This window comes from Chlamydotis macqueenii, chromosome 18 (genome assembly GCF_036417535.1).
Source record: "Chlamydotis macqueenii isolate bChlMac1 chromosome 18, bChlMac1.mat, whole genome shotgun sequence".
NCBI lineage: Eukaryota > Metazoa > Chordata > Aves > Otidiformes > Otididae > Chlamydotis > Chlamydotis macqueenii.
The window spans coordinates 10,355,527-10,370,289 of NC_141573.1; the positions used below are offsets into that span (position 1 = coordinate 10,355,527).

General features: G+C 44.6%; 1 protein-coding gene across 1 annotated transcript in view; it reads right to left on the reverse strand.

The window, feature by feature from the left end:
• COX10 (cytochrome c oxidase assembly factor heme A:farnesyltransferase COX10) overlaps positions 1-14,763 on the reverse strand; it is a 102,806-nt gene that overhangs the window by 26,513 nt on the left and 61,530 nt on the right. The window contains exon 5 of the mRNA XM_086762274.1: positions 6,688-6,758. Coding sequence (XP_086618400.1) covers positions 6,688-6,758 — 71 coding nt within the window. The remainder of the gene's footprint in view (positions 1-6,687; positions 6,759-14,763) is intronic.

The window sequence follows — 14,763 nt, forward strand, 5'->3', positions numbered from 1 at the left end:
AAACATGAACCTGAAATGTTTGACAGACACAGGAAGAGGAGCCACCAGGAGAGCACTGTGCAGAGCTGGGGAAAGGATCTTGGGCTTCGAGCCTTATTTTTGCTTGTTTGTGCGGTGTAAGAGGGAAAACTCACTTTAACATCGCCTTTGAAGAAAATAACTCATCACTAGTCAGTTAAAAAAGAAAAGAGTCAATGGTTACAACGAAAGCCCAGGATGCCCGTTCGTATTGGACACAAAGATGGAAGGATTAGCGTACAATAGCTCGGCCTCCTCCAGCTCATGGGGCTCTACCCCCCGGCAAGGAGCTGACATGAGAGGATAAGACAACTCCATTAGGAGCCCGTATCGCTTCTCCGCAGCGCTCCTCACAAGCAGATGGAGCAGCTATTTAGCCAAATGCGCCGTGACTCCTGGTTTAGACATGAGCATCTGGGATGCCTCCTAACGTGGGGCAATGTACAATGTACTCCGATTTATCAGCTGTCCCACGTGCAATTAAAGATTCGGAGAAATAACCTGGCAGTAAAGGCCCCTCGGCAGAGCTGAAAAGCAGCAAGGCGTGAGGGGTCAAGTGTTTCCGCGGGATTTCTATTTACCAAACAGAGCTGCCTGCAGAGGAATGTCTGTGCTGAGCTGCGGCAGAACTGGGTGCGGGCAGGAGGAGTGAGCTGAAGCGCGAGCCGGAGAGATAGCGATTTCTTCCTTTCTACTGAAACGAATTTGAATGTAATGTCGGAGTTATTAAACCAACCCTCTTTATTGCCCCAAGAAACAAAATACATATGTAGTTAGAGCTATATAATTTCCTGCTAATACACATTTTGATCTGAGGATAATGTGCAGTATCACCATTTTTCTGTGACTGCTACAAAAGGACTCTAGTACCTCAGAACCATTTAATCAACATCCCATGCAGGCAGTGAACAGATAATTGAAATATAAGTACTGTCATCCATATCCCCTTTGGGAAACAGACACAGTAAGCATTATATCATGCCATTAGTCCATCCTTTGATGTGGGTTTTATTCTCATTAAACTATGTTTTAGCCTCAAGGTTTCTGTTCCCCCGGCCCCCCACCTCTCCATGATGTGGCCATGCCAGAAAAAAAGAAAAAAAAAAAATACCCCATTGTTCAAAAGGCAAGAACTACATTTTTACAAGCAATTGTACGTGTCAAAAATACAAAGCTGTCTTTTTAATTTCTTGTTTACCAAATACAGTCAATGACAGCTTCTGGAAAACACAGGGTGGAAAAAAAAGGAAGCCAGGAGGGTGGTGGTGGGGAAGGAATGCATTTACTTGTTTTCAAATAATAAAGCCTGAACACAAGCAGGATAAAAAAAATGCTTGAAGAGGCTGCTGTGGTGGTGTCTGCTTTGAATTGTGCCCTGTTTAAACAAGAGGAAAGCCTCCCACTGAAAAAAAGAAACATTTTTATCATTCAAAAAGATCTCAGGGCATTCCCTTTAAATGAGGTATTTTCTAAACAAAATATTGGAATGTTTCCCTGCAGGGAGCGAGCATCTGATCTCTTAAAAATGATTATTCTTGAAGAACGGTAGATTTATGGAGTTTTTGTTTTATTTAACTTACGTAGAATGAAACCTGTCTGAAACGGCCACCCAAGGGAGCAGAGCCGTCAGCTAAGTCGAAGCTGATCCCTAAATGGGAGCCGAAGTTGTGCCGAGACCCTCGGGGAGGTTTTAAACCGCTGCCTTCAACCAGGGCTGGCTGAACGCTCAACAGGTTCCAGCTGGAGCCGAGGCCACGGATCTCCTCCCGCTTACACCAGCGCAGCTCCACTCCCATCGGTGGAGACGTTCCCGATCTACATTAGTGTTAGCAAGCAAAGCGTCAAGTTAATTACACAGAGTTATCAGCAGTGATTACAGGAGGATTTCTTTTTTTAATGTACACACATTTTTTCAGCATGGACTGGTTGCGTTACACTTTGTAGTAGCAGGTCTACTACAGGCAACTGAGTGGAAAACTCAGTTTTACACAGAACTAGTCTTGAGTCTAGTCTAGTCTTTCAAATAAATAGGGAAAGTTTGACATCTTGCCATTTTCTATCAGTTTACGAATGTCCAGCTGATACATTTGCAATTTTAATGACAATTCATAAATATCAGCCATCAGCCAGAAACATGACTAGCTGAGGAGCTCTTTTTGGTCTGATTCTTCAAGAGTTTGGCTTAAACTGACCAAAGTCAACACTCAGAAACTCCAGTGAGCAGGACAAGCATTACTGTCTCCATCCATGGCAGTAACCACCAGCCGCGGCCATGAGAAGCGGGAAGCTCACCTACAGAACACAGCTCCTCGTGCGCCGCTAAGGGAGGGGGTTAGTGAGAGTGTAGGAAAAAATATTTACCAAACGACTCAAAGATTTATTTCCTTTGAAGCATCCACGGCATTACCTGTGTTGTGCCTTCTTGTGCCAAGTTAGTAGACTTACATTTCTTAAACATGTAAGGAAAAGTTTCTGAGTGCAAATATTCTGCTTAAGGAGAATATACTCAAACTGCACAGCATATTATTCCAATATTGAAGGTTTTTGAGTCAAGATTGGATAAAGCCTGGTCTGACCTCAGAGCTGACCCTCGGTCTACAGCTCTCCTGAGGCCCCTTCCAGCCTGAACCACCCTCTGATGATGCCTGTACAATGCTTCACGGTCCGGGTGACACGAAACCTGGAGGGAAAACGAGGGAAAAATCTCAGCCCCGCTCCCAGGGAGACCCTGCAGCTCCTGCTAAGAGCAGAGTCAAAGGAGTTGGTACAGAGACCAGTTGCAAGTTGCAAAATACTGTGGGAGCAGAGCTGCAAGGTGTCTACGCGGTCGTGAATCAGTTATGTAGAACATGCTGTTTGATGACTTATTTTTTTTTTTAAGAGGAAAAACTATTCCTGTACAACTATTAAGGTTTTTATGAGTGCTTAGCACAGCAGACCCAGCAGTACCATAAGTTCATAAGAACAGCCGCTTTTTAACAAGAGTGCGCGCAGTTTTGTGTAGAAGAGCAATCAAAACTGTCACTTCGTACAATGTCACAGAGCAGGACACTTGCCATTCTCCAGGCTAAGCTCACTCAGCTACTGCAGCCAATACTAGAGATTTATTTAAATTAATCTACAGGAAAATTAAATCCATTACTTTAAAAAGCGACAGAATAAATCACACCCAACAGGAAACCAAGAAAAGCTGCTGCCATTTCAGCTGAATCTAAGGTTGTGTGAGCACATGAAATCTTTCCTTGTCAATGACACAAAAACAATTAATGGCAGGAAAAATAATATCAGTCATTGTTATAACGCAAAAAGCAAATCTGCTCAATGAGTTTAACACTGCAGCCGAAGTATGAAGAACATCTCGAGCTGTTTGTGTTTCCAAACAAGGCTCGAGGGGTCAGAGGAGGAGGAGGACGTGTGGGCAGGCCGGAATGATGGATGGCGTTTAGTGGCATGCTGTGTTTGGGTCTGCTCTTGTTATTTTTGCAACAGGATGTCTCTGATTACTCTCTGAATAGAGAATAAGGACGGTTACGTCTCATTGCTCAAAGGGAACATTTTTTTCAGGCTTTACAAATTAAATAGGACACTGTAAAGCAAGCAGTCAATGAACTATCAGGTGCTGTTTGTCACAAATCTGGCAATGGTGTCAGAAGATTTCCTGAGGGCATCAGCAGTGGCTTTGGGGCTGGTAAATCAGGTATACGTACTCTTGTCCTACGTACAGCAGATCCCAGCCCTGCAGAGTCCTTCTGGGTCACTGCCTGTACGGTTTGGCCCAGGCCAAACGATATAAAATATATAAAGCAGGGGCACACTATGCCTCTGAAAACTATTTCAGCCATGAAGTTGATGCAATATGGAGAGGACTTCACAAAGGATGGAGGACAACTGCTTTTCCAAATCCCATCCTTCCAGAGATCTTTGCAGAACTGGCTTCCTGGCTCACGGGGTGCTGCCTGGCGCGATGGTCAGGCCAAAGCTGCCTGAAAGGCTCCTTGAGTGCGACCAGGAAGATAATGATGCCCTGTGTCCCCAGCCAGACCTCACAGGCCATGACAACGTCCACCCTCCACACTGCAGCCCTGGCCACGAAGCATTTCCTTGAAAGCTACTGAGGTTCCTCTCTGATGCCAAAGGAAAATGCAAGTCCGCGTTAACTTACAGAGAAGGGCAATGAACAGACACAAGTGCTGCCAAGATAGAATCCTAGAATGGTTTGGGTTGGAAGGGACCTTTAACGATCATCTAGTCCAACCTCTCTGCAAGGAGCAGGGACAAGATAGTGGGGCTTGTGCTGTTTTTTCAAAGCTTATCTAAAATAGAGATGCCAGCTCATCCAGGGACTGAATGACTCAGTAACACCAAGTAACACTGGGAGTTACCAGTCTGATTCTGGCCCAAGCTCAAAGCATCTAAGAACTGTCTTTGTGATGCCACGACCTCTATAAAAATGTCACTGGTCTCAGTGCAGTTTCTCAGTGGGCAGAAGTTCACATCAAAGTCACCACTGAAAGCTTTTCCAAGGAGGTGCTGTGAGCCAACACAACAGAGAGTTAACAACCTTTGCCCTCTTCAAAAGGGATCTCAGGCTCAGGACTGGACCATACAAAACTGGTATGAATGCTACCCAAACTGACCCGTTCTGTAACAAGGACATCGTAAAATGACGCCTTGTTTGCACTGGATATCACAGATGTAACACAGCAGAATTAAAAAAGCAGCAAACATTTCATGATCTGAAGTAGCTAAAGAGCAGAAAATGTCAAACCTCAAATATCAGACAAAATTTTGGGCAAGAACTCTGTACATACCCCAAGCTTTCTGGCTTCCTTCCCAGAGGCAGGACACCAGTCCCTCACATACAATTTATCTGTCTCTGTCTCATCTGTTTTTGACTAGTTTGAGCATAACCATTTAAGGGTTTTATTTAATCAGCCAGGAAGGAAAGAGTTCAAGGAACACCAGGGAATATGTGGCAAAATATAACAAGGTTAGATCATTTGCACTGGATTATTCTCCTCTGGCGCACCACAGAAGAAATAACCCCAGTCGAGGTCTGCATGTTCAACAGTCTACGGGGAACGAGACCGGCATTATTCAAGGTAAGTGACACTTTAAAGAACTTTAAATTAGCTGTTGACAGTCAGGTAGATAGATTGATGAGTGATTACACCAAGTCCCAATGTTACCATTTTGTGGTGAAAGCAAATATGAAGGGGGAGAAGTAAGCAAATCCATTAAATGTGGTTTTGCCAATCTGCGGTGCGTTCAGATGACACTGAAGTTCATTTAAGGACACTGGAAACTTATAAAACAAATTCCTTTCTCTAAATCAAAAGTTGACAGAAAGTTTCCCAGCTATATTTTTCGCTCCAGAAACACTGCAAAACATGTTAGTGGGCTATGATTAAAAATAAAAATAAAATAATTCCCCCCATCATCTTTTTTCCTAACAAGTGTTCCTTCTTCCAGGGCTGAAGGACCGCATGCAAGCGGGGCAGAGGTGTGGCTGCCCTGACCTGCACAATGAAGGGCGACTTACCATACGTACAACAGGTGCCCTCACTGCAGCGGTCCCTAAAATATGTTTTTAAATAAAATTAACGCCACTCAGGAATCTGTAATTAGCACCACCTTCGAGAAGAAATCAGAACAAGTTTATTGAAGTGCTCCAACTATTTACAATGAGAGGGAATTTACCCCCAAGGTTCACTTTAGTATTTTGTCTCAATTTTCTCGTAATTTCATCCATCACATTTTTTTCAGGCCTCCAAAGGTGATGGATAAAACACAGAAATAAATAGGACCAACTGTTCGCAGAAGCCTAAGGGAAAACAGAATTTTGTTATAAATAATCCTTGGCACAAATCACGGAAATGTAATACTAAAATTGTTTGTTGAATCATTTATGAATTGGGCCTTCAGTTTCAGTTTGCAAATAAGTTATAGTTTTTTGTTGATGTTCTTTTTCACTTTGCTTTTTTAGCCTTTGAGAAACTGAACGGATATATAATCCAGTCAGCAGAGAGAATGAAGGATCTCTTTTTTCAGGGAATCCCTTTGCTAACGCAGGGTGCTCTTTTGGTGTTGGTGAGGCACTTACATATGGATGACGAGAAACTCAATAACAGCAATTTTTCATTATTTTCACCATTTTGTGTTTTCCCTCCATCTTTACGCTAAACGTGTAGAAAAGGCAAAGGCAACATGGTGCCATACAAACCCACTAAAAGAGTAGTTGTACATACCACTGCCAGGAGATTCAAATGAACGCCTATGATCTAACAGATAAACGTGGCTACCAAGAATAATTTACAATCCTACGTTTGTCCTAAGATGTGAAATTTTTGAGATTTGTTGTTATAAACTAATGCAAAAGTTCAGTGGAATGTAACCGCACGTAGCTGTCACACACGCAGAAACACACAACACGAGCGGAAATTCTGCTGTCTTGAGAAATTCGGTATTTTAAAGGACAGCTGATCACCCAGACTCCTCACATGAAAGTTATAAACATGAAGAAATATCAAAGAACAGAGAGGTGCGTTTCTTTCTTAAGTTTGAAATTGCTATTTTTTGTCATCAGAGGAGAGAGAGAAGCTTGGAGACAGATAAAAGCAAGGTGAAGCCCCGTTTCCCACCAGCCGGAGCAGGTGCGCACAGCCTTACCTGATCTGTCCTCGCACCAGCGGTCTGTTTTTTGTCCTGTTCATATTTGAGTCAAACGGAACCTCAAAGAACTGTAATAAAAAAAAAAAAAAAGAGGAAGAACCACAATGAAAGGATGCCAGAAAGCATGCCATGCGTGGAATGCACTGTCTGCACCTGCAGGTGCTCTGGTTTTGAAGGTTCAGCAATACAACGACAATGGCAAGCTCCTCTTGCTGAGCTTTGATAGCCTGCATTAATACTTTTGGCATCCCCTTAGAAAGAAAATCACCTGGAGGACAAAAATAGTTTACGCAAGTCCCCGAAAGTTAAATCACTTGAATTTGATTCCAAGTTCTGCCCTGCACAGGTCTGCCACAGCTTTTATACCTACACAGTTACAGGCATCCATACCTACAGCCCTGCCCCCAGTTTATATTAACACAAACAGCCCTTGCAAATGTTGTGCTTCTGGTATTTAAAAGACAAACATTAATTTTTTTTCCAAGATCATCAAATTACTGAGAACCTATAACCCACCCCAGAATCAATCAGCTCTTGTAAAACGCTACCAAAACTGCACGGAGTGTCTAACTCCAGCAGCGGAGACCGAGCGTGCCGTACGGAGTTACTTAATGTCACAACCCAGTCTGACCTCCAGCACCGCCTGTGGGAAAATCCAGGCGGCACCACCTTCGCGCTAGGGATTCCCGCGGGCTCTTGTACGAGCCGTTTTGAAAAGAACCTTACCGGAAAAGCTGAATGCACTTGGTCGTACCGCAAACCGTAAAACCATTTAGTTTTACATATGCAAAATAATAATAAAAATAATAAACGTGCATTTACTTATAGAAAGAGCAGGATGTATTTATAGAAAGAATATTTTGTACTGACGTTATGTCTGAGGTTTTGGGGTAGGATCCCAGTTAGGGTGAGTACGTAGCAACAGCACCGTAACAAATCAGAATTCCAAACCACCAGCCTGACAGCACGCTCCGCACGGTCACCCTGCAGAGAGACTGAAGGTAACTCCGCCATAAACGACACGATAAAACCTGTGCTATTCCAGAAAGCTGATGTAACCCTTCACACAAGAAAAGACAAAATTAACAAATATCTTCATTTTGCCAGTGCCACGTTACTGGTCTTGCTACCCATCAGGGCTGTGTTCCCAGGGGAATGCCAGCGACAGGGATGTCAGGAGGAGCTGGGAACCCATGGGAGCCCCACAGGCGCACACCGGGGGAAAGGCCTCATTCCCAGGCACCCAGAGATTACAGGAACGGCCTTTCCCATCCACTGCTTTGAAGCAAGGACTATATCACAATCTGGGAACCTCTGCTGCTGCTCCTACATACTGCAACCGCAGCAGGGACGGGATACCACAGGGACGGGCCTACACAGCCCACGATATTCTCCATTCGTGGTGACATTTTTAACCTCAGGTTGAATCATCTTCCTGATAGACCTAACCATTCCCGGGAATAAGGTTGTAAGAAGTCCTGCATGCATACGAGTGATGGTGAGCGCGTGCACATGCCCAAGTCTACACATTAAAGTCACCCTGCTTCAACAAAACTCGCTAATAGTATGTTTTAAAGCCAAGAAATTTGGCAGCAGGCATCATCTTCATGTTTCGGCATGCCCGTGAAACTGTCCAAACCTGGGAAAGAACGAGACTTGGGCGGGTGGCAGGGAAGAGAGGGGAGAAGGTGGAGGAAGCAGCAGAGCCAGCAAGTGGGGCTCTGGCTGGGGGACCCCAAAGATGCACACTCCCAGCCCTGCCAGCCAGCAGCTGTGAATCCTCCTGGAAAAGCGGCTGCTTCGTCCCCCTCCGGCGGCTGGCCAACACAAATTAATGGATAATTACTGCTGTTAACTTGGCCGAAGCCTGTGCTGCACATTAAAGTCCTCACTTTGTCCATGATGGATCCAAAAACCACCACGGTTCTGCAGGGCAGGAATACTGCATTTGTCAGTTTGCGTTAAAGGCTCCAGATTAAACATTCAAAAGATAAGAAATCTAAAAGCATAGAGTTGAAATCATCAATGAAGCTTTAATTACTAGCTCACACCCAATTCACTGAAATTTCTCGCCTCTGCCTGGGCAGCGGAGCTGGCCGGGGCTGCGCAGGCTGTAGATGGTTTGCTCACAGTAAGCCGCCGTCCGGAGCAGTGGGACGGAGCAGCCAACCCAGCCAACCCACTTCTGACCCTTGCTAACTCCCAAAGCCTTCCAATAGTATCAGCGATGTCCCTGAAGCAAACTCAGGCTGCTCAGCCAAGAGCTACTCACGTGAAAGAGGAAGGGACGTGAAGAAGAAGAAGGGTTCGTTTCTACATCTTTCACTTTGCCGGAGCATTCTGGTTGCCGGTGCAGTACCAGGCAACTCACTAACTTATTTTCAGATAGGCAGCTAATTGGTGATTGTGCCTGATCTCCAGCAGCAACACTCACTCCCAGCTACAGCCGAAGGCGGCGCAGAGCCTGGTTTAGAAGGAAAGCAGAGAGGAGCTCGGGGGGCCAGCACGGAGCTCCCCAGCTCCCCTCAGAGGGACAGGGTGGATCTTTGTGGCTACAACGCTGCCCTGGAAGCGCTGGGTGTTTCACAAAGAACCTCTACAGGAAACCCAACACGCACCTTCGGAGAAGGGCAAGCGCCCCGTTGGATCTAAAGCCAGTGATTGCTTCTGACAGCTCGGCATTTTGCTAATGGTTTGTTTCACTGTTCCATTTCAAAGACAATTATGTTAAACGAAGAAAAAATGTCATTTGACATCAGACTGGTAAAGCAATACAAGGGAAAAATTCTATACAGCTAGAAGTCTTTTCTCCTGAAAATACTTTGGGCTACGCTCAGTTTTGCTTTGTTTTAAAATACACAATTTTCCCTTTACGTCTGTTTGCAAAGTCTGACTGCCATGAGCTTACCTCCAGCTTAAACTTGGGCATGTGAGGGGATTCTGGCTCACTTGAGAGGATTTAAGCTTGCAGGTAAAGATATTCCATGTGCGACAGGTAAAATCAAAATAACGCGTAGGTTTTAAACTCAGTGTCTCAAACAGAAAATAACTGAAATGAACAGTTGGACACTAAACACTGTTGAAACAATTCAAATTATGTAGTTCAGTTATCAGTATAACCTGGTGATACCAAAATCAGTGTATGAAACATTCCCATATATCTAATGTCGTAGTTAGCCCTTGAATCGAATATAAATTTTCAACAAGCATTTTCTCTGTTAAGTAGTGAAAATCCATCCGTCTCTGCGGCACACAGACACGGCTGCTCCCAAAATTAAGATTACCGCATGACTTAAGGCTGAATTTTTTTGCTTATTTATATCTGACAATCTGAATAATCTGTTACTGTCAACTGTACGCACGAAACCGCATATCCAACTGAACCACAGTAAGAAAAACCCTTTTCTTTGCAATGCTCCAGATTCTTTCACTGAGCTAGTTGCTATTGCATGTCACCAAGATGCTATTTATCAAACTTTTCCCATTTCACTCCCAGATGTTCAGCAAAATTATCTCTCCACTTGAAATTATTTTCCACTGATATTCTAGAAAAAATGAAAAAAATGTGCATCTCAAATATCTTTCCATAGGAATGAAAGAGTGAACTCAAACATTGTCTCATGCCAGGCCAGCACAGAGCAGCCTGTTTTAGCAAACAGTAAATTCAGTAAGATGAATCCTGGATAAATAAATATTTCAGAAGCACTCAAGTGGCTTTTTCCTCAGGAAGTCCGAATGCATCAGTTCAGCTGGACAAGGCGGGATATTCTCTGCCCCAGGTACTTGGGAAGCTGGCCATCAAAAGGACAGACAGAGGGTTAAATCCACAGCATCTAAAAATCCCTGAGTGACAAAACTTGGCAACAGCTTAAGAGACCCTAAGCTAAATTTTAATCAGCATGCATGAACATTTAGAACATGATGATGGAAAAAAATAAATCAGGCCAGCTAGTGCTTTGTGGTTTATTTCTCTGGCAAGCGCACCAGACTCTCTGTGCAGCTCTCATCTAGTTAATACACAGTAATTATATCTTAAACATTTAACAGTTCTTAGATTAGCTGTCACGTTACTGCTTAGAGCTATTTACACTCATGTTGGGTTTTTTTTTTCCTTCGGCTTTTTTATATTGGTTTGCTCTTTGTTTTTAAGTGAAACGTTAAAAAACGTTTGATTTCTTCAAGCTACCTCCTGGGAAGAGCAGCCCAGTGCTGTGCACAGTGAACGCAGAGAGCAGCTAACCGTTTACGCTTCCCGGGGGACAGAGAGGGCAATGATTTTACCTGGACTGAGCCAGGATTCCCAAAGCAGCACCCTGCAGATGCAGACGGCGTTAGGCTACGTTGGCACTCCAGGGCTAACGTGAGACAGAAGGAGCGAGGGGGTGTCCCATGCCTCCACAGGACGCCCTCTCGCTCTTCCCGTATCACCCATTAAACGCTGACACCACCTATGAAGCTTTCAAAACCAGCGACCTGACCATCTGCAGTGAATCCAGCCAGCGCAGCGGATGGGAAGCCACGAGCATGCGCTGCCTTCGCCTTCCACAGTCACTCCTGCGGGAGAGCGCCTAACGACCGAGTTACGGCAGTGCAATACCTTCGCTCCTGTTCACACGAGAATGTAAACAGCGTGCGTTACGAGGAACAACACGTCATATCATTTATCAGACGGATCACCCCCACCTAGGCTAGCACATGGCTTTGGAGCAGGAACCCAGCAAGCCCCAGCCTGGCCCCCGGCCAGGGTCAGCTCTCATCTGTGACACGTGGTGGAAACAGCAGCGGCTGAAACCGGCAACCGCTCTTCCATGTATTGACATAACATTTTACTCTAATGCTAAACACATATTTACATCGGAAGCGATAATCCCATCAGTCTAAAGATGGAGTCGAACCCTGCTATTAAAAGACAATTTAATTCAAGGGAACTCAGAGGTCTTCCTGTCGCAAAACCGCCCCTGCATCTGAGCAGGCTTCCGTGTGCTCTCTGGCAGCAGAGCTGCCCTCTGGACGTACGGATTACTCTCCAAAGACTCTCTGAAGAGCAGTTCAGGTCAATCTGTGGCACCAATGAGCAACAGAGAAGAGGTTGGTGCCAAAGAGCACTGAAGTGCTGCTGGTCTCCAAAGTCCTCCGTGTCTTGCACCGCACTGGAGAGGTGGAGACAAGTTGCGGGGACGGGTGCGAGTGGTTGGCCAAAGCCTCTCCTCAGCTAAAATCTCTGCCTACAGACCCAGGTGGACATTTTTAACACATTGCAAATAACGACCAGTACAACTGGACTCCCCACTTGAGCACTTCACTGAACGTCCACAGCCAGGGGTGAAACCAGCTTGTATAGGGCACATCTTGCAAATACTGCTCTTGTTGAATTAGATGTTTCTGGGGTTCTCCGATTTCCCCCACATTACAGGAAGCTCTGATCCTCTCTGGTTTTCTTTGGTATTGCCAAAGAGTAGCAGTTAGTCAAAAACATCATTCAAACACATATTAGAAACCAAAAAGGTGCACGACTCAGGGAGGAGTGAGTAGACCAAAACCAGATGGGGAGCACGCGGCCAGAATGGAGTCCAGATACCTGGACAATCTCCTGGGAAGGTGAGATCCAGAAGCCATTCCTCACAGCTGGCCATGCGGTCGCTAAATTCATCAGGATGTAGCACTGGCCTTTCACGTAAAGGGTCTTGATTTTCTCCTGCGCTCAGAGCAAAGTTGCTGTAAGCAGCTCTGGAAACCCATCAGAGCACAGAGTCGAGCTCCTTCCGTCGTAAGCGTTCTTCCCCTTCACATTACCTGATTATTTCTACTCCTCATGTTTTCAGTGATTTATCTTACATTTTGATAAAGTAATATATAATCACATAAAAGGAGAAGAAAAACACAACATATAATTTATGGTAAACAAGATCAAAGTCGGGATTATTATTATAGGTTTTCTTCTGGTTTCGTTTCAATCACTTTTATATGAAAACAACAAAGAATAATTAAAATCTATTACAAAGGTCTTTTTATTCAATTGTACACAGATGTGACTAAAAAAAAAAGCAAAGGGAAGGATTTTCAAAAGCACTCATGTACTGATCTAACACTGTTCTCACTGAAGTCAACGGCGGTTTGACTTCAATGAGAGCAGAGACAGACCAACACTGAGTGATTCTGGAAATCCCACCCTAATTGTACAAACAAGGGAAGGCTTTAGAGATTGCTGGCTTGGAGATTGTATATTTGAGAATCATAAAGGGCACACAGCACCTGTTCGTCTTCAAGATATGAAAATAAAGCAAAGCAAATATTTTAAGGATTAGAAATGGCTTTTTTTCCTTTTTTTTTTTAAAGGCAGTATCTGCAAACCCTCTGGCTCTGCAGTTCCCACTCTAGCTATGGATCTGCTTTAATATTTTCCATTTCAAAGAGGATTGTAATTAAAAATGAGATTGATGCAAGCCTGAGCAATGTTACTTACAGACAGAGAAGGGCAGCTAAACCCCAAGCTGTTATGTCCCAGCGAACCCAAGAAAGGCCTGCTAAGTAGAGCAGCTGCCACAGTTTAATACACTTACATATATACATATATATTTTAAAAGCTTCCACTAAAGACATATTCTTCTTATCAGCCAATGTTTAGAAGCCCATTGCTGTGTACAGGGAAGAGAACAGGAGGTAATTGCAAAGAATAGGTTGACATCTGTCACTTCAGAACCGTATTTTCAGTGCTCACCATCAGTGCTGATGTGTTCCCTCAGACTAACGACCTGCCGTGTCGGCTCTGCTTTGAAGCGCTCAAGAGATGACACTGCCGTTTCCTTGACCACTTACAAGCATGTGACTTTCCTAGGGATCCTCAGAGACATCCACTGCTCCTAAACCTCAGATTCACTTTTTTTTTTTTTTAAGATGTTTCATTGCGCTTAAGTGCACTCAGCCGGCAGCAGTGCCCAGAGCCGCTGGCACGCCTGCCACACTGCTCTGTATTTTTCACCTCATCCAAATCCTTTTCATGGGTGTGACCAACAAAACAAGTGGTCATTAAACTCTTGCGGCTTAGCGGCCTCTTCATCAGCACTTTGGCCAAACAATATCCTCTGGCGGTATCAGAAGTACCACTACAAGGAGTCTGAAAAGCGTGTCACTGCGTTAACACCCTGGAGTGTCAAAGTGACAATGGTCCAAACACCAGAGCCCCTCGTTACCGCGGCTCTGTCCACAACTCCAATGACGGATACATCCTGAAACACGACATCTGGAAGCGGAAGAGCCGCTGTCGCTGCTGGCGGGGACGCGCGTGTGGCATTCACCTGGGTTACAGCAGCGATGGTGGGAGAAGAGACCCTGGGTATGCACGCGTGTGTCAGCATGCTGCAGCAAGGAAGGAATTAATGAAGTGGGAAAAGATAATTAAGGACTACATGTGGTCTTCAGTTGTGTGAATAATTCAAATGAAACAGTGAGGCATTTGCACCAAACCACTTCAGCTACTTTACCCCTACATACAACATTCTTCTTGTCTTCCTCTTTGAATCAAATCTGCTAGCACCAATGCAGAAACCCCCCTCCCTCTTGTTTCATCTCATTTTTTTCAGTGCACCTGATGTTCAAGACTTGAAATGGGAGAAAAAAAAAAGTGAATCTCCTGTTTTGGTAAACAGGAAACAGGCTGGGTGAGCGCCGGTGAGCCCTGCTCTCCCCACCAACATCGTATTTCCCAAGAAGATATTGTAATAAAAATGAAGTAATACTAAACATAAAACTGGGCCCTTACTTTACAAGCTGTTCCATCTTGAAAAGTGCTGACATCATGAGCCACCGAAATAGCACATCTGAGGGCTCACGGAGGTCAGCCGCAGCTTCGGGGGAAATGCAGGCTGGAGACCGCAGACAGCTTTCACCTTAGGTGATCCACCTTGGAGAAAAGCTTTCACGGGAAGAAATACTGGTTTACGGCCAGCTGCCAAAGACTTCTAATAATATTAAATATTTACCACCAAGTCTTTTTTATTTAGCACACAATTAATGCATCCACAAAGCTCCTCACTCCGAGCCTTCCTCCAGGAAGGCACTTGCCCACCAACACGT